This window comes from Gallinula chloropus (genome assembly GCF_964237585.1).
Source record: "Gallinula chloropus genome assembly, chromosome: 1".
NCBI classification, from domain to species: Eukaryota; Metazoa; Chordata; class Aves; order Gruiformes; family Rallidae; genus Gallinula; species Gallinula chloropus.
This window is the reverse complement of record NC_140085.1, coordinates 129,131,197-129,154,284: the sequence shown is the minus strand read 5'-3', so window position 1 is coordinate 129,154,284 and position 23,088 is coordinate 129,131,197. Positions and strand designations below refer to the sequence as shown.

General features: G+C 39.6%; 1 protein-coding gene across 2 annotated transcripts in view; it reads left to right on the top strand.

The window, feature by feature from the left end:
- MBTPS2 (membrane bound transcription factor peptidase, site 2) overlaps positions 1–21,877 on the top strand; it is a gene marked incomplete at both ends in the record, with an annotated part of 31,273 nt that extends 9,396 nt beyond the window's left edge. For both annotated transcript variants that reach the window (XM_084272459.1, XM_084272458.1), the window contains 8 exons: positions 2,159–2,262; positions 4,392–4,519; positions 8,425–8,543; positions 9,499–9,679; positions 12,118–12,212; positions 14,166–14,361; positions 19,883–19,958; positions 21,655–21,877. In XM_084272459.1, coding sequence (XP_084128585.1) covers positions 2,159–2,262; positions 4,392–4,519; positions 8,425–8,543; positions 9,499–9,679; positions 12,118–12,212; positions 14,166–14,361; positions 19,883–19,958; positions 21,655–21,877 — 1,122 coding nt within the window. The remainder of the gene's footprint in view (positions 1–2,158; positions 2,263–4,391; positions 4,520–8,424; positions 8,544–9,498; positions 9,680–12,117; positions 12,213–14,165; positions 14,362–19,882; positions 19,959–21,654) is intronic.
- Between the last annotated feature and the right edge of the window lie 1,211 nt (positions 21,878–23,088).

Here is a 23,088-nt window from a genome sequence, read left to right as displayed (position 1 = left end):
TAAAATAGAACATGTCAATGCTTATTAACAAATTACTGCTATTGATTTCAGAACCCTTCATGAGAGTTAACTCCCCTTTTAGGTAAATACTAAACTAGCTTCTTTGATGTGAAACCCGAAAGCATCTGATGCTGTGTTCTAACAGGCTACAGTCAAGGTGGCATTAAGATGGTAGCTCCTGCTATTGCTGTCTCTCCTCCCCTGTGCCAGGAGCCACTGTCAATGCCAGTTATCTGATGCATTAGTGCCACCAGCTGATGCTGTAATAAAGGCAATGGATGCTTAACGAATAGAAAGCAGCTGTCCTTGTACAGTGAGGTACAATGGCTGTGCCAGGTAACATGAATGTCTTGGTCATGATCACACTCTGGACAGGATTTGTGAAATAATTCAGTATAATGTTAATGAACATAATCTTTTGAAAGATTTCTTTTATCTAAATTGTCTTACCAACCTGTTGTACAGTTCTGCTGCATGGGTAGGTGAATGCATGTAATTAAGGAATATGAAGGACTGAATGAAAGTAGAAGCAAAGGCTCAGTTGGATCTGCAGCCTTTTGTGTCCCACAGAGGTAGTTTTTAGAAAGTCCCAAAAACGGACCAGGAATTTTTGTCCATAGCATCTCTTTTCTGCCACCGGATTGCATTCGAGTTGTGTTCACATCAGCTGTTAGTGACAGCAGCAGAGTGCGCCCTGCCTCGAGCAGGGAGACCTGTGGAGCCAACAGGAGAGCTGTCCCAGAGCAAGCAGCAGAAGTGACTTTGCCATCCCACTGCAGCATGGCAGCTGTGTGGGGATGGGAACCAAGAAGGAGGAAAGAGGAAACTGCGTGAGCCATCAGTGTGCCCTCATGGCCAAGAAGGCCAAAGATAGCCTGGGATGCATGAAGATGTGTCCAGGTGTGGGCTCTCCAGTTCAAGAATGATGGAACTACTGGAAAGAATCCAATGGAGGGTTACAAGGTTGATGAGGGAGCTGAGACATCTCTTGTATGAGGAAAGGCTGAGAGAACTGGTTCTGTTTAGCCTGAAGAAGAGCAGGCTGAGAGGAGATCTGATCAATGCTTATAAATACCTAAAGGGTGGGTGTCAGGAGGATGGAGCCAGGCTCTTTTCAGTGGTGCCCAGTGACAGGTCATGAGGCAGTGGGCACAAACTGGAACATGGTAAGTTCCATCTCAATATGAGGAAAAGCTTCTTCACTTTAAGGGTGGCAGAGCACTGGCACAGGCTGCCCAGATACACTGGGGAGTCTCCTTCTCTGGAGATACTCAAAACCTGCCTGTACACAACCCCGTGCAACCTGCTTTAGGGGATCCTGCTGTAGCAGGGGGTTGGAGTAGATGATCTCCAGAGGTCCCTTCCAACCTCTACCCTTCCTTGTGTGATCCTTTTCCTCATTCTCTGGCTCCTGACTGCTTTGAAGTCCATCTGGAAGCAGTTGGTGTCCCGTGCAGTGAAGGACTTGGGGAGTGATGGGAATCTACAGCAACAGGAGGAATGTGAGAGGCCTGCATATTACATCTTACATAAATTAGAATGGTGTACTCATTTCAAGTGGTTTTGCTTTAAAGGTTAAACTGTCCTATGTGGGTTGTCAAAACTTGAACAAGATAGACCCTTTTTTTGTGTCAATTTGGGATGATTGTGCGATTTGGATGGGGAGAGAGAAGGGGGACTCAGTTCCAGTTGTAAGCTCATTTTTTTAACTTTTAGGGCTCATAGTGTTTTCATTGCCATAGAATTTTTTTTTTTTTTGAAGGGTAGATCTCTCTAGCTGCATGACTTGCTTCAGGAAATCAAAACTAACGCTCACAGTTGCCAAGCCTGTTTTGTTTAAGTGGAAGTCTGTTTACATTTTTTAAACTTCTTGAGCTTAATATAGAGTAGGACACATTCAGTGACGATTAAGTAGGGCTTTTGCATCTGGAGAGCTTTTCAACCTTCAACAACAGAATATATACTTGATATATTTTAAAATACATTGAATAAATTGGGAAAAGAGGTGCAAAACTGCTAGTGCTGCGCGAGAATGGCCCCTTCGGTGTTGTGGGTCTGAAGAAGCTGAGTGAGAGGCAGTTTAGGGGCAGAACGATTTGTCTTTGTACCTCTTGGTTTCCTCCTGTGTTTTGTTTTGTTGTCATGCCCACATTAACAGGTGCCTGGTGTAAATTTGCCTGTCAGCCAGCTGACCTATTTCTTCTCTGCAATCCTCATCAGTGGTGTGATACACGAAGTCGGCCATGGGGTGGCAGCTATTCGGTAATACAAATACCTTTTCTTTTGCTATGAACCAACATAAGCATTTACTCACAGGTGGACATTGTTAGCCTTGCTTCAGTTTATCTAGAAAGGCCGTTTATTCTCTATTTCATAGCTTCCTTAGGTTTCAACTTTGGAAGGGAGTACAGGTTAAGGATAGAGTTTGAATACAATGTCAGTTCTACACATCATGAGAAAGGACTTCTGCTTTGCAAACATACCCTGCTGCATCAGGTTTAAAGTAACACCTGCCTTCAGTGGCCCTGTTTTCCACCTGGCAGTTGCATTTCTGCAGCTGTGGCACTTGCTGAGGACCCGAGCGCTATTGCACAATTGTACTTTTAATAAGATTTTTAAATTGATTGGTTTAAGCATAGGCTGAAGCAGTAACTCAGGCCGATGTGATTTGCCCCTATTAATCTCAGAGATGTGTTAATTTTGATCAAATGTGATATTTTTATGTCACTTAACTCTGATGATTACTTCATAAATAGTTATTTGACATGGTTAGCCGTTGCTGTTTAATAACACTGCAGCATAAGAGGCTTTTGGTTACTGGAACTGATACTCAGGCATCCTCTGCATTTCTCCTGGACATTACCAGTATCTGTCCCACGGGCATGAAGCCCTAAGTTATTTCTCTTGAGGGGGAGTCTTGAGGGAGTCATGATTGCATCTTGACCCATTCCTACCTTTTTTTATAACACAAAAATATTCTCAGTTAAAGAGATGGAAGAAGCAACAAAATTTGCTTTCTCTTACAGAGCCTTTGAATGCTGCTGGCTAACTACAGAGAAGCCAGGAGTAACTATATATTGAAGAATAATTCTTATACCTTATTGATGTGATATCTTCATTCAAGATTTGGTGCAAAGACTCTGAATATTCTAGTTTGTGTTATGTTTTTGTCAAAAAATTGATTCTCAGCTATTTCCAGAGGAAAAATTAGTTTGTCCAGATGTGCATTGCTGTTGCTACTGCTGTTTTCTGCTTGAACTTTTTTTAAAATAGCTGTGCTGTGGGCAAATTTTATTTGACTCCCTGATCTACTGCACATTTGCCATCTTCTGTTCAATATAGTATTGGCTATGAACTACAGGAGCTTTAAATATTCAAGCCTTAGCTTACTCAAGACTTGTGCCAAAAAACACCTTTTTCTTCTTCCTCTGTACCTCCTTCCTAAGTCAGGATACCACATGTAGATATTAGACTGCCTATTGCTAATTGGAACCGTGGGTAGGTCTGATGAGTTAACTTCAGGGAATTAATGTATCACTTCATTCTGATTAGTTTTGTGTCTTCTTTCATTGAATATGCACAATTAATAAATAAATAAATAAAATAATATGCCCGGTCTACTGCTGCAGTAAAGATATGGGATTAGCAGATCCATGCCTGGATTGTCTTAGAACAATAATTGGAATGTAATTGTCTTAGTACAAGATTATCATGCCTCTATAAGTCCCTTATGAAATTTCTAGCTTCATAAAACCTTCATGTAGTTTTTCCAAAAAATGAGCCATTTATGACAGTGTCAGCTACTAATATGATTAAATAGCATTTGTCCCTTTAACCTCTTGACTTGTTTTCATTTTTGAGATGACATTTCCCTCATTTTTGTTTGTTTACAATTTACTCTAAATTTCATTTAGGAGAAACACAGAAATTATAAATTCCAGAAATCTGTAAGGGTTTTTTTTAAAGAAAAGTGATTGCTTCTTCCAGATAATATTTCATAGATTAGTTTGAAACTTCATCCTGCAGGCTGCTACCAATTTTTTACTTACGAGAAAAAAATCCCCCAAATGTTAAAGTATATGTTGACATGAAAGTAGGGGGTTTGGTTTTTTTTAAGAAAAGTACTTTATGTGTTACTATTATCAGGAGACAGAAAGGAAGTTGAACTTATCCTTTGTATTTTACCAGGGCTGCTTAAAAGGGGCAACTATTGCAGAAAACATCCATTAGCTTAATTGTATTTCAATTTTTTGTGTTATGAAAAATAAGTTAGTATTATGATTTTAGTTATTCTTATTGTCAAAAATGTGTGCTATGTAGAATCTGCATTTTGAATTTTTTTTATTTACAGTAACACCACTTCATTTTTTTTTTTTTTCATTCTTTTTAAGGGAACAAGTACGATTTAATGGATTTGGGATTTTTATCTTCATTGTCTATCCTGGAGCATTTGTTGACCTCTTCACAACCCACCTGCAACTGATATCTCCAGTCCAGCAATTAAGGATATTCTGTGCAGGTAATAGTTTGTGCTTTTTTATTAAACCTTTGCTTAGCACAGTTACTTATTCTGAAGGCAGCATTTGTGAATCCTTGGTGGAGGATTAAAGGTTTAAAATGAAGAAGCAGGAGAGCTTAGAGGTGATCCTTCTGTTCTGAACCAAAATTGTGAGTTCAGAAGGTCATTTGATCCTTAATTACTGTCCATGTTGTACTGTTTTCTGGAGGAGCGATGTTAGTTTCTAGGAACTTAAATGAGTACCTGTTTCCTCTCATGCAAAATGTTATTATATCCTAGATCTGACTCAGAATAGTTGTGCATGAGAAATTCCAGTTGTGTGCTTGGGGAAAAAAATGGGGTTTCTGACCTTCCTCTCTCATTAGAAAAATCCTTTACTGCATTGTATGGCAATATGTATGTAGCAAAACCTTGGTGCACACAAGCTGGAAAATCCTCAGCCAAAAGCCTGGTGGTATGAGAACACGACTTGCTGTCACAGGTGAACACCCTTGAGCAATTCACTACCATCTTCTGCAATAGCAGCAATCTATTATGTGGCTTTTCAATTGTATTCTGAGTGATTTTCAGTGACGTGTGAGTTATGTTGTTACACAGGTCACTGTGCTTTGATGTTGCCATCAGGAGGAAATAAAAACTAGAAGAAACACATCCAGAGAGAATCCCAGCTTATGGCTCCAAGTAACCTCCAGATGGGTTTGATTTGATGTGTTTTGGTCTCTGGCTAGTGGGAAGTAGTGCCGCCTGGCTGTGAGAAGTTAGACCAAGACTCTATTACGCTGCCTGAGCTACTTGTATTACTTATTTCTGGAGACAAAGGTGTTTCCCCAGCTACTGAAACAAAGAAAAGTTAGCATCTTGGTTTAGTTCTTTGTGCTGATGATTTTCTGTTGCAGGTGAGGGTTGGATAGCAGCCAGCCAGCCTGCTGTAATGTTTAGATGCTAACGCTGTTTCTTGAATACTGTAACTAAAACATTCGGAGGGTTTTTGGCTGGGCATACAGAATCCTTTAGCAAAGCATATTTCCAGGCTTTCATAAATCAAGTGAAAGATAATAAATGTGACATAAGTAAATACATCTATATTCCAAATACCCTAATGAGCTGAAAACATTTGCTGCCATAGACTTAACTTTTATGAAGCCCCATTTCTCAAATGAAGCAATTTCCATTTCCAGCTACCCCAAACAGAACTTAAAGAGAAGACGTACTGATTTTCAAAAGGGGGTTGCTTACGTACATTCAGGAGAAGTCCTCTAGAAAAGTAAGATTGTGAACTGTGATAGAAAAGAATTGCTTGCATGTTTTTCATGACAAGCAAACACCTATAATAATTTTTCAGGTTTCCTGGGAAACCTGAAATAGGGGGATACAGGGTAGGAACAAGCATGTTACAGGGGCCCTGGGCAGCCTTGTGTAGACCCAGGCCTGGAGGTTGGTGTCCCTGCCTGTGGCAGGGGGGGTTGGAACTCTATGATCCTTGGGGTCCCTTCCAACCCAGACAATTCTATGATTCTATGATTCTAGGACTGGTTAGTATTAATGGCTTGTTATCGGGTATAACAAATATATGCATTCTTTAATTGCTAATGATAGATATGCTTCAGAATGACGATGTTTGATAATGATTAAACATGATGTTCAGTAAACTTGACTCAGTTTTTCCTAATTATCACAGCAGCTGAATGAACCTCTTCTCAGTGTTCTGGAGGTCTGAGCTTAGAGAGGCATGCCTTCAGATTTTCTGTGGCAGCTAAGTGAAAGAGCTAGAGTAGAGAACGACGCCGATTGCTCCCTTTGTAGTCCACCTATACTCTGGAGATTAAAGAGTATATTTGTTGTACAGCAGATGGCATCATGAGCTCAAGAATAGCGACTGAGTGCTCATGTAAGATCTGTGATATTTTTAGCATCAATTCTACACCTAGTAGATACAGAGTGCTTCTGTGCAGCACTTTCTTATAATTAGTTCAAATTTTTGTTTTTGAGATCCTTCTTAAGACGTTTTTGTCTTGCTTTTGAGAGAAAAAGGAGCTAAAGATTTTTAAAACATTATTTTAAAGTCTTTTAAAGGTGGAGTAAAGTGTTCCTTTTTAAATATAAGGCATTTGCTATCCAAGGGTGAGGCTGTTTTAATGAAATGAAATTGACGGTATACTCAGCAGTGTGCTTCCACAGGTATTCTCTTCTTGAGCCTGTTTATTTTTCTGTGGATTGCCTGGGATGAGTTTGAAGCCTTTCTATTTTAGATTTTTTTTTTGCTGTATTCCACACAGCTCACTGTGTAGATTATGGTATTAAGGCCCTTGTTTTTGTAGCTATTTGAAAGTATTCCTTGTCACCCTCCAGCAGTTCAATCACCTCTTTTCTTTTCCTTAATGTTTTTTTCCAGTTTATTCTCTCTAGCAATCACAGTGTTAAAGGAATTTTGTTTCTTGGATTTTGATCCTTTCTTAAGCTGCAAAAAATACAGTTTATGTTTAAGATTAAAATATTAAACCAATTAAATTATTTACTTAACACTTTTGGTTCTGTTGCACTTGTGTTTGTGTGTGTGTATACCTGTGCACATGCATGTATGAGTAAAAGAGAGCTGAGAGCTCAAATAGTTCATCTACTTGATTGCCTTTTAATGAGACAATTAAACTCTTACAGAAAAATAAGTCCCTTTGAGAAGCATCCACTAATCGAAATGGCAACAAACCCTTAGTTAAAGTACTCTAAAAATGTGTCTTGTTTCTGCAGCGTCAGAAACATTGTAAAAGACAACCAGATGACATGTAGAGATATCCAGGGGAAATCAGAGTTACCTTATAATTCCTGTGTTATATACAGTGCAAGAAAGATAGGTTTTATATGTCTTTAAATATATTTACTTCAGTTCCTGTCCTGTAACTGTACTTTAAATATAGAATTGAATCAAACCCCTCTTAACAAGATGAAGCACTATAAGAATGAAATAAGGAGTCTGCAACATGCAGGAGTTTTCCTGCATTGCTGATACAGAATTTTTGTCCAAGAACAGAAATAAAATGAGAAAATTTGTGTAGTACTGGATGTTGAAGGAAGCCAAGCGTGTCTTACAATAGCAATTCCTTTCTTCCTATGGAGAACACCATACTAGAAAGACTGCAGCTGAAAATATGTTGCCCAAAATAATGTGTCAGGAAATGCTGATTGCACAGCTTTAGTTTCTTGATGTGGTTTTAGGTCCAGATTTTCTTGTAAAAGAAGCCTTTTTTCAAATAATTTTGTGAACTCATTGGCATATATATGTGCAATTATTTTCATTGATACAGTGGAGATAACCTTGAAAAGTACTGAATTGCACCTAAATTTCATCCATCTTGCTGATTAGGACAAACAGTATCTATTTCACATATGAGCCCATTGATTTTTAAATCCGAGCTTTATTATAGTAAATGGTGGCAAGTGATACATTCCATTCCATTCCATTAGTTCTTTATTATTCATGACTGATGACACGTCTGTAGATAGAAACTGTAGTTTAAGAATTGATTCCAAAGCCCAGTTTTTCTTCTGGATACTCTGCCTACTGCATGCTACATATAAAAGCAGTGATACGTGATGAAATACCAATATGATAGAATGACACCTTAAAAATGGACTTAGCACTTCCCTGTCTTTTCTGATAGTATAATTCTCAGGGGTTCAGAGACTTCTATATAACTCCCCTACATAGTGACATCATAGAAACTTAAGTTTGTAAAGTAATATTTGTATTCTTCTCTCATACCCATGGTCACAAATTAAGTTTTCATCCATTCTTACAGTAATTATTTCAAGAAAGTTCATTAGAAGGTAGCTGTAGAGTCTTGCATGTCAAAACCCACTTTTTTATTATTAGCATTTGTTCAGAAACGTGATTTTTTCCTTCTTTTTAGGAGTGTGGCATAATTTTGTTCTTGGTGTTGCAAGCTTCATGGTTTTGTTCCTGCTGCCAGCCATTCTTTTCCCTTTCTATTACACGGGTGTTGGGGCACTTGTCACCGAGGTCGCAGAGGTAAGAACAGATCCTTACTGTTTCCATATTACATGCTTTGTGACCTGAAGTGTACTTTTGTCTCTTATTTTCACAGTCAAATTCAGTCAGTGCAGCACTCCTCAGAATCTAATATATTGCACTTTTTGTCTGCTTAAAGTTTCCTTTTCAGCCTAGTGTTAGTAAATGAAGGAACATGGCATGAATAATTATTCAGCATACTGTAAAACTGTTCAGACGTTTCAGATGAGTTTGCAGGCTTATTTCTGGTTGGATTGTTTTTTTTCTTGGTTGGTTGGGGGGTTTTTTTCCTCATTTTCAGTACTGGCTCCAAGTAAATCTACTGGAAACTGCATTATCTCTGTAGTTATTGCTATCTGGTTCTAATGTTAAAGATTACTTTGAGCTGATTTTCTTGCGTGTTTGGTCAGCTGGAAGCAAAGTAGAGACAGACTGCTGAGTTTCTTGAAAGAAGTGATTTTTTTTTTTGTCTGGCTTAATCAAAGACAGCACAGCTCAACAGCAGAGCTGAAAGGATTCAGTCTTTCTTGGATTGAAGTGACCTGATATAACTCAGGAGGAGAGTGACATTTATTACGCTTTTTACCTTTGAAAATATAGGTACACCCTGGTTTGTTGAAAGATTCAGGGTATTAATTTAAGCTTCTTGAACTGGAAATGATAGGAAAAAACATAGCATATTAACTTGTAGGAAAATAATTACTCAGATTTGAAGAGGTTCCCCAGAACACTTGGAGATTTGCCCTTTTCATTTTCAATAAATAAGTTATTCTTTGTACAGGATGTTGTTTTTGCAATGCTCTAAGTTGAAATAATCAGTTCTTGTGGAGCCCGAGATTTTGTGTTTATCTGGAAATAGGGTTTTAGCCTAAAGATTTCATGACTGTTTGGCAGAACTGTAACCTTGTACTTTTAATGGTAATAACATGACTGACTTCACTGTTTTTTTTCTCAGGATTCTCCTGCCAATGGACCAAGGGGTCTTTTTGTGGGAGACATTGTCACTAACCTACAAGACTGCCCAGTTTATAACGTGGAAGACTGGAATTCCTGTCTGGGAGACATTTCAGAGAAGTCACAGATCGGCTACTGTATAAGTGCAGCCACCCTGCAGCAGCTGAGCTTTCCAGCTAGAGGTATAACTTTGGGTGCTCTCTTCATTATTTTATATTGTAAATTTATCAAGTCTTAAACACCATTTCGTGTTTAGGATTTGTTGGTGGGGACAGATCACTTTCCCAACAAGTGGATTCTGTTTTCCCATCCTAAGCAGTGACCAACATGCCATTAATTTTGGGGAAATCCGAAAATGAGGAAGAGGTTGATAGAATTTCTCTGGTCTTCCAGTCATCCTATACAAATATACTATATGATCTGAATAATGAAATTTGCCTCTTCAGGATACTGCATAACTTGGTTATTAGAAGTAACACAACTATCTAATTTTTGTTCAGTTACATGGATCAATTCAGTGATCTTTTGCAGATGTAAATTCCACACATTACCTTACTGCTTGGATCAGCATGACATTACAAATTGTGTGGCTTTAACCCAATGATGTGCTTTATTATGGCCACTTCTGATGTGTCTCACTGTATGGATTTTACCTTTCATTTGCTTCTTCAACCTCACAGTGTCATTGCTTGTAAACTCAGTTTTGCCTGGATTGCACATACTGCTTCTAGAAGTCAGTCTTCTGTTTTCATTTATACCTTAGTGTGATTATTGCTGTACAATACAAATAATACAATACAAAAAATGCCAACCGAACTAAACTAGAACAATAAACAAAAATTAAGTAGAACAAAAAAGAACAGTCAAATTAAATTGGCTGAATGTCTTGTGACATGCCCTAAAGCTCTCTAGAGCTTGTTTCATGCAAGGATCCATGGAGACTGAATTCCAAAGGTAAGGGGCTGCTGCTGAACAAAACCTTTATGATGCTATTCAGAGCTTTAAAATTTTGACTGCATTTTTCCATCATACTGGGAGGAAAAAGGAGGCCTACCCGTGTTTTTTGATGCTTTATAGTTCTCTTGTGAGACTGAGAAAGTAATTATTTATTTTTAGTATGTAAGGGAAGTAATCTTACATCTGGAACTAAGATAAATATTTAAACTAGAAACTAGCAGAGTATGGGTAAAATCCTGCTTTTAGAGACCTAACAGTTGTGATTAGCCCTTTGAAGAGGAGGGTGACTTTGCACAGGCTTTCAGCTGGGCAGGGGTGGCAGATAAGAGCCAGTTCTTGGGGGCTCTGGGTATACATGCTCAGATTCTGCTGTTCTCCAGAATGCAGTTTCAGACTCATGGATAATAAAACTGCATATTCTGCAACTGAACCAGTCCTATTCACATTGAAACACCAGAGACTTAATACTAGAGACTCAATATTGCTTCCAAGCTTGGTTGCAGTATTGTGTTAGCAGCCCACTGCTGCATTCTAATCAGACCAGTCTGTCTGCATTTTTGGAGCCATAAGCCTCCAGCAGTGAGAAATATTCCTCTGAAATTAAATGAACTCTGCTCGGTCTCTAGCAGCTGTCATTTGTCAAAATCTTCACAGTTCACAACATAAATGCAGAATGTAAATAAAAATGAATCTAGCAAATGGACCCTATTTACTTGACCATAAAACAAATGGAGAGTAAACTATTTGAGTATGAAACTAGACAGAAAACAATGCCCCAAGGACCTTCTTGACATTAAAAATAAAAAAAAAGAAGTGTTTTCAGTGTGGTTTACAAGGAAACTAATTCCATGCTCATTCAGTATTCAGAAATATATGTGGTTGGTTAGCCCCAGGGTACTTGAAAAAAAAAAAAAGATTATAGGGTACAGTGCTTGCACCTGTAAGCCCCAGGCATAAAGCTCTGTGTTAGTGGACTGCAGGTAATGCAGTGATAAATCAGCAACCAGTATCGCACTCTTGATCTACCTAAGGAAGGTGCTGCAGTGCTGCTGTGGCACAGAGTCTGGCAGTGATGATTCTTTGGTGGTTTTTTTAAAGGCTGGTATTGTAGAGTAAGTTGTTTAAGTCACATACAGACCATCCCTACAAAGCTGCTGTACCAGACTCCTTCAATCACAGTTTAAAGCATCATTTATTCACTGCTGCAGCCTTCAAGGCTCAGAAAGCTTTCAAAGAATGAATCTTCCAAACACTTTCACATTTTAAAGAGAATGTTTTGAGTCTTGGTCATTTGCATAGCCAGCCAGTGAAATGAGTACAGCAGCAGGTAACAAATTTCTGTGCCAAAAGTTAATGTGAGTTGGGGGAATAGCTGGAAATATTTCATAGCCCGTAATGCTGAGAGCACTGCAGTGGTAGATCCCCAGTATATGAAGGGGGTGTATAAAGAGTCAAGATAACACTATGCGACATGATTGAAATCAGGTGCCACTGTTAAAGTGGTGAAGCATGTTTTTAGTTGTGGCTTAACCACAGCTAGAGTCCACGGATTACTCTGATTCTTGAAGGTTAGAGAATAATTGTTTCACTTTATTCAGAGACTAATTTCTTTTTAGGAAGTTTTTGTAACACTGACTGTTTGCTCTATGCCTGTTTTCTTTAGTCTATAGAAGACTCGATGGCACAGTTGAGTGTTGCAGTAACAACAGCCTCACAGACATTTGCTTTTCATATAGCAATAACTTGGACAGCCACATGGTAAGTTACTTAAACTACTAATTCTGTTTGGTAAATCTGGAATTACTTAAATTAAACTAGTAATATTTACCAACCTTTATGTGGCATAATTGAATGCTTAAGAATGCCTACTGTTTGTAATAATGGGGTGTGTGTGGAGGTTATTCTCCCCATTTACAGCTTAACATTTCAAAGTATTAGTTATGATTTTTCCCATGATCAATCAGGGAGTCTCTGAAAGAACTAGATATCTCCAACCCCTTATTCTTTTAGGCAGAAAGTCACCTCCCTATTTTCACCACTGGATGAGAATATTGGTGAGAAAAAACGACTTTTGAGAACAAGGTGAAATTGCTGATTTTGGTGCTTCGGTCTTTAAAGGTACTGAACACTACAGGCAAAGCAAAGCAATGGACTGACCATCTGTTCATTTATTTTGTCTGGTGCCAGCAGTGCTGCTCACTGGGTTAAACTAAAGAAATGGAAAAGAAGGTCTCAGAGATTGCCCAAATTTTCAAAATCAGGGCCTCTTTTTTTTTCACCATGTTGATTTTCTTGTAATATGTGGAAGCGTAGAAAGTTTCTGGGTGGGATTTTGCCTTACTCTTTTCAAAAAACTGAAATGTTTGTTAAAATAGATGATCCATATTGACAGTGGTGTAGTATTTTTAACAGTTCTCTCTACAAGAGAGCAAAGTACCAACTGTGTGAACTTTTCTGCGAGTACCAGTTCGTTATTGTTCTGTCCTGTAGTGATAAATACCTAAAGAAATGGAAATAAGTCTGTTCCTACATCTGCTATGTTTACAGTTTCTATAATGGTAAACTTCCAGGGTGTTTTTGTGGTATTTAACCTCTAACAATTGAGCACTGACCAGCAGTTCGTTTGAAATATGACAGTGGCTGGTAACATCCTGGAGTTCAGCATGATGTGTGATAAATCACTACCCCACTGAGCTCTGACATTCTTAAGCTCATAGCTGCTACTTAGGAGCAGAGAAGAAGTAAAGGCATCCAGAAGTCTGTGACCTTCAAGCGTCCTTAGACTGGCTGTGAGTTTTCAAATAAGTATTTTAAATATTCTTTGCAGTGCAATGCAGCAGTGCCTGAAAGGGCCCTCTCCCTCCTCATTAGAATGGAAAGAGCCTGTGTTGAGGTTAATCTAGAGTGTCTGGCACTCATGCATCTACGGAGAGTGTAACTGTCAGGCCAAGGAGCAAGGAAATACTTTCACACACACCCCCTATTTTTTTCCTAAGGCAAACAGTAGATGAAGAACTCCACTTGCTTGTGTTTAGGAACAAAAGGAAAACTGTCGCTGAGCTTTTATGAGAAACACGAAGGAGAAAACCAATTTCCTGTTCCTTTTTGCTGTACTCCCTTCGGCCTGTGGGGAGCAAGAAAGAGCTGGTCTTTCAGACTGCAGAGTGAAAGAGTGTTTGTTAGAGGTAGGACTTTGGGACACAGCACTGCTTAAAGGCCTGTGTTATCTTAGTTGAGAATGGTTTCTTAGCTACCACACAGCCAGCAGGTTTGTTGGTTTGTTTGCTGAACAGAAGGTTGTGTTCAGCCAGATGAGGTTTTAGGTCAGTGAAGACTAAAACTTCTTTGAACAGGTAAGTCACTGGTATGTTGATGCAGGTTCTATTCATTAGAAATCACTGACTCACATTTAGAAACCTTGATTTTTTTGTTGTGCATGTATGTACGTTTTTGAAATAGTTAGCTTTTATTATGGTATGTGTGCACACCCCCTCTTCCACGTTCCACCAAAATGGAATGACAGGTTGAATTTGTATCGGATAGAAGTTCGGCAGGATTTGACAAAAAAACTCCCTCCAAAAAACCAACAAATCTGGGCTGGTAGTATATCAGTGAGGCACTGTCTTTGTTTCAAAAAGGAATATATATAGTACCCTTTGTTCTGATCTGTTGGAAGACACATTTGATAATTATTTCAAATGCCCTTTGCAGTATGCCTGTCTGCCAGCACGAAAAGTTATCGAGGCCAGCAAAGTCTGCCGAACCAGCGTGGACTGCCAGAAGGACTCTGTTCCAAGCTTTTGTGTGACTCCTTCGTTAGAGAACCAAACAAGGCTAATCAGGGTAAAGCATCCACCCCACATTGACATGCTGTATGTAGGACACCCCATGCACCTTCAGTACACAGGTGGGTATTATTTATTAAAAGAGTGTGACAGAAGATTCCTAATGCGGGTAACTGCGCCTGGCTGCTGGAACAAGGGCTCGGAGTGCTTGTCAGTTAACTTGTTTAATGCAGAATCCATTTCTTGTTACAGCCAGTGGAGAGACATGGACTACTCAGGCCTAAAATGAAATGTGCACAGTGCAATGAGTTACGAAGGTAATAGAAACCACATGTGATATGAGATGGCTGTTTTTTCAGGAAAGCATGAAAGGGCTGTTTCTGTAACAGATCTCACTCAGGTTAGTCACAGGAGCCAGGCATCTGCATTTTCCTAACACGTAAACTTCAAATACTATTGTAAAATCTCTGGAGCATCCTGCTCTGACACCTTGCCTGGAATATTAGCGTGACTGCTTAAATCACACCTAATAAATCTGTCTGTGACAGATTCCCATGACAACTGAGCCACAAGTACAATCACAACATACTTTTTTCCTGATTATTTTTTATTTAGTTGAATGTCCTAAATTAAATAACATGTAACAGTCTAGCTCCTTACTTTGAAATGGACTCCGGCTCTCCTTTAGGCAGGCTTCTAGCCTTGAGCCAGGCATGCAAGTAAAAAGCAATTCTGCTCTTGGAGCACATATGGAGAGAATGAACAAACTCATCAACATCTGCACTTACCACCCTGAGTGGCATGGTGACAGTTAGCTTCAGATGGCCGTAAAAAAGTTTGAAGTCTTAAACTACCCTCCCTTCTTGTGAGGAACCTGCTTCAGACACAGACAGCTGTACCTCGGGGGAGATTTTGCTTCAGACGTCTTCAAGTGCCTCCTTAGCAAGACATTGTACTTTTCTGAATAAGCACTGGAATTGGGTACAAAAGAGCTTTGGAAACAGTGCTGGAATCTGGTTGTGTAAATCCATTAGCATCCTCATATAAACCTGAATATGATTGTTTCTTATTTCTGCCCCCTTGCCATTCAGGAGGAAATCACCTGCAGGATATCATCACACAGTTCTATATCTGATGACATCTCTTCCAAATGTGGGGAAAAAAAATTAAGAATAGAGTTTGGTAGTTATTTTAAGTTCCCTTTCTTAGTCTCTAACAATACAAACTGTAGGTACTCTAGAACAATTGATATTGTTCTGTCTTCCAGTACGTTGGGACAATGGCATTTTAGTCAGTGTTTCCTACTGAACAGTAATGCTGCAAAACAAGTGAACCTGACAAACTTACAGAAGTCAGGGAAGAATGTTCTTGCATCTGAGGAGGTAGTTCTACTTTAAGAAGTTGCTGTGTGAAAATACAATTTACAGTGCATTTACAGGAATATAATTCTGAAGTGATTTACTGTACCCTGGGAATTGCACACTGCATGTGTTAATTTGAAAGCTACAAGTTCGACTTTATTACAAGCTGCTGTGAATGCAACCTGTGCTCTATGTTCCCCTTGGAAAAACACCACAGCTAAAATTATTGGATCTGGGCTTGGGCAGCTGGTAGTCTGCTGCATCATCGTAGAGTTCCACACATTCCAAGGAAAAGGATTTTAAATATTTCAGTGTTAACTTTGCAGTGTACAATACTGGCTTAGGGCCAGCAGGTTTGATTTTTTTTTTTCCCCCAAATGTGACTGATCAGAGTGTGGTAACCATTTATTTACAGTGAAGAAAGGAAAAGAATTTCTTCCTTTTGTCTGTGACTTTTGAAATAGGAATACGTTTTAGTGAAATTCCTTGTTCTTTACTGTGATCTTTCTGCCTGCAGGACACATTACTCTTTTAGAGTGGTGGTACATTTAACAACCTTGTATGGGAGGTGCACTAGTGTATACGGGAGGTGCACTAGTGTATACTGTGACTTGACTTCCTCTAGAAATGTCACTAAAGTGATGTTTGAAAAACACTGTAAGATTATGCATGTATTATTTTCTAATTAGGCTTGCACCATTGTCACAATAGTCCTGATTTGTGGAGAAGCAGTAATGATCTCATATACAGAAACAGATACAGTATTTTGAAAAATTTATTTATGTCCATATTAGCTACCTGCAAGAAATAGACTTGCTTCTATAAAATCTTGCTGTTTCCTCAAAACAAGATATCCTAGCAAAAATTATTTTTCATCACTGTGGACGTTATATATAGCTGTTGTTTCAGGTATAAAATAAAAAAACCCTTAGGAATCATAAGTCTAAATGAATTTAAGAGCCCTGGAGATTTGGCAAAAAGTAAGGCGGAAGGAATGGTTACGCATGCACGTTGCTTAGGATGGGCATGGTAATTAATCCTTTTAATTTGCATTCTCTCTGTAAAAAGCATCTAATGTAATCCAATACAAATTCATACTGTGGGTTTCATTCATCTGGTATTACTCAAGACTTTTAGACTTTTCTTATTGCAGGCCAGTTATGCTCTAGAGGCTCTCCCTGTGTTGGGGAAAGGCAAGGTTGCAATGGAGGGCCCCGTCATTATTGCCATGCAACTTTGTAGTGTTTCTTCTTTGTTTTGCATGGGGTTTTATTATTCCTGCATGTCATTTCTGGTATTGCAAAATCTTGGCTTCCTTCTTTGGCCCTTGTCGGTTGAGAAGAATCTGGTGGCTAACATCCATGTTTGGAATTCAGACTGTTTGAGGGAAGGTCATATCCCTGCATGTTGCTGTATCTGCATCGCTTGTGAGGGATCAAAAGCTGCAAGATTTCCTTCATGAAAAGAAGATGGAACTTACCTAGAAGATAATTTCTCCAAACTGAACCAGTTTCCCATTTCTGTTTTATCCAAGTCTTCTTCTTAAAGAAAAAAAAAAAAAAAAAAGCCACTTCCTAACTTTGGGGGGAGTTTGGGGGCAGCAACAGCCATACACCCTGATTAAGAGTCTGGTTTCTCAGTATTTCAATGCTTGTTTCCCCTTATTGCTGAGGATGATCCTTCCTTGCATTCAGCCCATGTTTAAAGGGTTACATGTATTGTTCTTCTGGAGACCACACAGAAATACCTCATGCCATACTGTCTCTCTTCTCTATAGCATACATGCCCTTTCCCCATGAAGAGGTTTAGAAAATCTCTTTGGCCAAGCTAGTCTCCAAATCACTTCTAATTAAAATTGTGTCTGTTGTGCATTCTTCTCAATATTTGCCAACACTGTCTAGCATTAGCCAACAAAATAAGTGTTAATTCCAGGTCAGAGAATTGTTTAATTAGAGTGGAAAAGCAATGACTGTTTTCTCTCACCCAGCCTTACTGCTGTTCACCCCTTCCCAGCGGTGCCTTTTGAAGACAAGCTGCACATAGTGTCTGTAATTCTTTTCTTATTCCTCGAAGGATGGATTTGCCTGTTGTCATTCGGTTTGATCCATTACAGCCACTAAATTCATTGCCTCGTATTACAGTGTCTGGAGCTCAGTCCAGCGACTTCCTGAAGAGCTTATTTGTGTTTCTGAGACCACTTCAGCAGCAAGGTTTGGAGTTTAGATACATGTCTAGTGGCTGTTGTGACAGAGGGAAGGAGGTTAGTGATCCCTTCTCCATGTGGGCACAACTTCAGGTTTGGGACGGTGAGAGAAATTACAGTATATGGCAGTGTGTCTCTTTGGAAACCTTCCTGAATACACTGGCTGCCTCAGCCATTTTGCTGTTTTGGCTCATGAACAAGAGGTCTGATCAGATGTTCTGGTACCAGCCTTCAGCGTGAGGAGTTGTTTGCTTTGGATATCATTTGATTTGGATGCCTCTGGCTTTCTGAGCTGTGTGGTGCCCAGGATTTTTGTCTGTTACGTTCTTCGCTCAGTAGTCCAACAGACATATTCTCTCAGTTCCCCTAAATCAAAGGTTTTTCTTAAGCTGAGGTAAGAGAGAACATGGTTTTCAAGCTGTCTTGGCATAGCTGTGGCAGTTTTGGTATTGGAAAAGTTCTTTGCTTGTTGCCACACCTAACCCATTCTTTTTTTTGGCACTCCTTGCTATCCAAATCTCTCCATCCCATGGTATGCTTGACGGTTGGACCAATTATCGCTTCTGACTCATCAGAAAGGCCTCTGTTAACAGAAGAAAATGTGTTTATGCGACTGAGTAGCCCAGTTCTCTGCCTCCTGTGCCTTTGGAGCGACATTCCCCTGTCTTTCTTCCTGTGTCCTTGAATTGTTTATTGAACCTGAAGAAATCTGATCTCTTAACTAAGATATACTTAGCAGCACTTTTGGTATGCTATGTACTAGTGCTGTCGGGTTTCTGGTGTTCTCTTAGCCTGTGGTTTTAACATCTCTCATAGGGTGGGTTAAATCCTTCCTGTCCCAAGGGATGTTTGTATTGAGTGGGATTTGAATGCTGGCTTTCACGTTATCTCTGTGGAGATGGTATTTCTTACAGCCCCAACTTTTTCCCAGGTTGCTAGGGAAAACACAGGCCATTGTGGCTGGCCTCATCTCTTGTCCAAAGCTGTTCTTTAGGGAGAGAGTGACTGTCATTGATACTGTGCAAGCTCATTCTTAAAGTGATTTTCTAATTCTGCCTTAATTTATCTAAAACTCTTTCTTCTGGGGATAACACTCCACTAGGGTATGAGCCTTCTAGTAGGAAAGGTGTCATTCTTCCAGCTGTCACAGAACTGAGGCTTTCAAACAGTCCCTGAGGCTGGCAGACTGAAACTACTGTTTACACTGAAACACTGTGTCAAGGCTTTTTATGAGATAACACAGGTGGAGGATCCCTGGGTACACTCTGGGAGGTCTCAAGCTACCTCGGTTTTCTTTGAGGAGTCTCTCACCTATTTGCCATGCAGTCAGCCGAAGCTTTTTGTACACCTTCAAAGAAGTTACAGTACCAAAGAAGTGTTTCAAGGTCATTGCAAATGACACTGCAATTTTCCAGGCACTATTTTTGGGAAGGATGCCGAGTCTCCCCCTCCCAGGTTTTTAAATTGTGCATCTTGGAGTCACAGTATCATCTAAAGACAGAAAGAAGCTACTTGGGTACTGGCTAACTGGTGCTGGGTAATGCGCCCATGAATCATTTCCTAGCCTTTTCTTTCTCAGAGTGACCCCAGAACTCTGCTCCCTACGTGTCCCTCTCCTATACACCACGAGCTCAGCCTCAGGTCGTGGGGATCTTTGGCAGGTCCTGCAAGAGAAGAATATTCTGGCCTTCAGAGAAAGTACATGTGTTCACCCACAGTATAAATGTATACATGTGGACTGCATATGGTCAAAAAGTCTGGTAACTATAATCTCTTTTTATAAGTTTTTCTTTGAAAAGGACTTAAACGACACAATGTAGTCTTTATGACTACAGATGTCTAGTCACCTCTGAAAATTTATATCTCAGATGTGAAGATTTTTCACTTTTACTGAAATCGTGCAAGTTGTATTTTGTGGAGTTGTATTTTGTGGAGTGTTTCAGAAAGATGTAAGGGCTGCACTCAAGCAAAACTGTATTTCAGATCTGATTTTCCTGCAAAATTATAATCTAAAATTCATAATGTTATCATCCTGGAATTACTGTTCATGTTTTGTGTATCTTTATATTTTCGTTTCAGTAAGTCTCAGCAGTTTTGTACCACGACAAAACTTCCTAAGCATCGATCTGCCTGTGGTAATAGAGACATTTTGCAAGTATCCTTTGAAGTCTGTTTGTTCTTTAAAGGCAAGAAGGGAACCATTTAGAATTTAGTGACCCAGCAAAATTTCAGTTGGATATCATTTTAGACAGGATGCTCTGAAACATTTCTGTAGAGTTTTGACATCTTTATCCCATCTCTGCATTGATTATTGTCCATGTGCCAAGCTCAGAATGAAATTGCTGACTTTCTTGGGCTTAGCAGGATATTTTTGGTCAGTGCTTTTTTTAAAACTTTCTTTCTTGAGAGTGAGTCTTAACAGCTCTGTCAAGAAAGGCAAAGTTAAGCCTGAATTTACAGCAGTACAAATGAGATGGTATTGCTAGCTTTGGTATGTCAGAGTTAGCATTTTTTGCATCATTATACTGAACTAAATAACAGGATATTGTTTTTGTTGGTTTTTTTCTTCAACAGAAAAGAAAACTTGGCCTATTCAAAAAACAAGAAGCTAATTCTGTTAAAACATGCTTGTTAATGAATGATAGATATATATATATACACATACCTATACAGAAACGTTAGTAGGCTTGAATATGGCTAATCTAAGAACCCTCAGCCTTAGAAGCTGAAGTGCTGATGTGTGGCTGTAGAATAACTAAACAGCGTGGTTCAGCGTAGTCCATAAAACCAGAGCAGAGATGCTCCATCAGCTCCCCTTGTCTGGGAACGGGCCAAGATTCACACTGACCCATCTGCTTGCCGAGTCCTGCATCTCTTGTCCGGCCGTTACAGGACGAGGGTAGGCACTGCAGTCAGCCAGCCATTACCAGCAGTACAGTGATCATTCTCCTGCCTCATTCTCACACACACATACAGAAATCCACTCGACTCTCCTGGCTGTAACAGGTAAGTAGGAGAGAGAGGCCAGCTTTCCAATCGTGTTCCAGCCCTTTACTTACTCAAGCGAGGGAGTGTTCTGGAAAATATTCCTAATCATTATCTCATACTTAGCTCATAGATCTAGAATATCTTCTGACTTCAGGCATGGTGTCAGAGCTATAACCTTCCTCCAAAACCACACAAAGCAAGGGAGGAGGATGGGCAGCATTAAGAGTGTTTTCGCTGGTTCCTGCAGGTCGTGTCAGTACCCAAGCCTAATGCCTGAAAATGGATGAATCGATAAAGGCACTGCTCTGAGCTGGGACCTTGTGGTGTAAAACTCACTGTTTGTGAAACAAAATGGCAGCTAAAACAAATGACAGAATCGTAGGGGTTGGAAGTGACCTCCAGAGACCATCAGGTCCAACCCCCCTGCCAAAGCAGCTCCCTACCTCATATCACTCAGATAGGCATCTAGACAGGTCTTGAATATCTCCAGAGAAGGAGACTCCACCCCCTCCCTGGGCAGCCTGTCCCAGGGCTCTGTCACCCTCACTGTGAAAAAGTTCTTCCGCATGTTGGTGCGGAACTTCCTGTGCTCCAACTTGCAGCCATTGCCCCTTGTCCTGTCCCCACAGACCACTGAAAAGGGGCTGGCTGATTCCCCCTGTGTCCCACACTTGAGATATTTTTAACTATTAATAAGGTCCCCTCTCAGTCTTCTTTTCTCAAGGCTGAACAGCCCCAAATAACCTTCATATGTTTCTGCATACTGGAAATAAAAAAGATATGTTTTGTTTGGGGGTTTTGGTTTTTTTTTTTTTTTACATTTTCTTGGATATTATTTATGAACCTTAACTAATGTCAACCAGGTACCTAATTTCCCTTTCAGGAGCACTGGCAGTTATCAATGCTGTACCGTGCTTTGCTTTGGATGGCCAGTGGATACTGAATTCATTCCTGGAAGCCACTCTGAGCTCCCTGATTGTAGAAAAACAAAACAGGGAGCTTGTTGGCTTTTTAATTTTGCTTGCTGGTAGTGCACTTCTGGCTGCCAATGTTGCACTGGGACTTTGGATGGTGACAGCACGATAGAACATCGGATACACTTTCCATCTCGAAATACACAAAAATAATTAATCCATTGCCTTTTAAAACTTGTTCTGTACTGAGATTGAAATAATTCCCTTAAAACAACACTGAAAGAACAATCACTGGTGATGGCTGTTTAAATTTAATTTAAAACTGTACAGTGTTGTGCCTGTGGTCATAGGAGTCTAATAGAAAGAAGTAGGAACCTTTTATATACTCTTTAATCACTGTACTAATTTTGGAAAATTGCATTGTAAAGTTTTACAGGAAAACCCCTAGGACTACATTAATTTAGGTCTCAACATAGGGGAATTGTTGGACATCAGACATTAAAAAAAAACCAAACAACCACTTAGGTTTTATTTTACAAGTTGACTAATTGTCAGAAAATCTGTGTGGGCTCTGGTCATTTCTCAGTCAGCGTAGTCTTGAGTGTCTTTTGTTCAGAGTCTGGTGTTCTACCAAACTGGACCCTTGAGAAGCCCTAAAGTCTGATCTCAGAATGGTGAAAAGCTAAGTAATGGCTTACCATGTGTTACAGAGCAGAGAGGGGCCATATGGGTTAGTGTCTTTCCTTTTCAGCTGGCCAAAATGACTGGAAGCATGTTGTCCTCGGGACGCAGGTGAGAAGTGCCAATGTCTGTTCAGAGTGAGGCACGTGGGAGGATAACAAAGCCCACGTGCCCCTGTTCCTTACACCTTCAGTTGTGTATTATTTTATGCAGCTGAAGAATTTTTTAAAGGCAATATTTGTCAGCAATAGCTACAAGATAACTGAAATTTAGTTTGTGAGTGCTGAGGTATGCTGTGCACAATTGTTCTTAAGTGACAAGTAATGTTTGTGTTGTCTTACTCAGAAAATAATGTTGTATCACACCTGTTTACAGTTAAAACTGAAACCTGTTGTTCTCATGGTGTCTATCTTCTGATGCTATGCATGTGATATGTACAGTAACTCACTGATGTTCTTCTGTCTCTCAAAGGGTTGTTCTCCTTTGCTAGGATTCATCCTGTTCAAAGATAACAGAGGTGTTGAGCTGAAGCAGGTCTTGGGTCAGAATTGTTTACAGGAAGAATACAATTGTGAATCAGACTGTTTAAACATCTGACTTTGCTTTCTGAAAGGAATACAGATCATATCCTTGGTCTTACACGAACAGTGGAAGAACAGTCAGTGTTTTGCTGACTGAAGTATGTTTGACATACTTAAATCT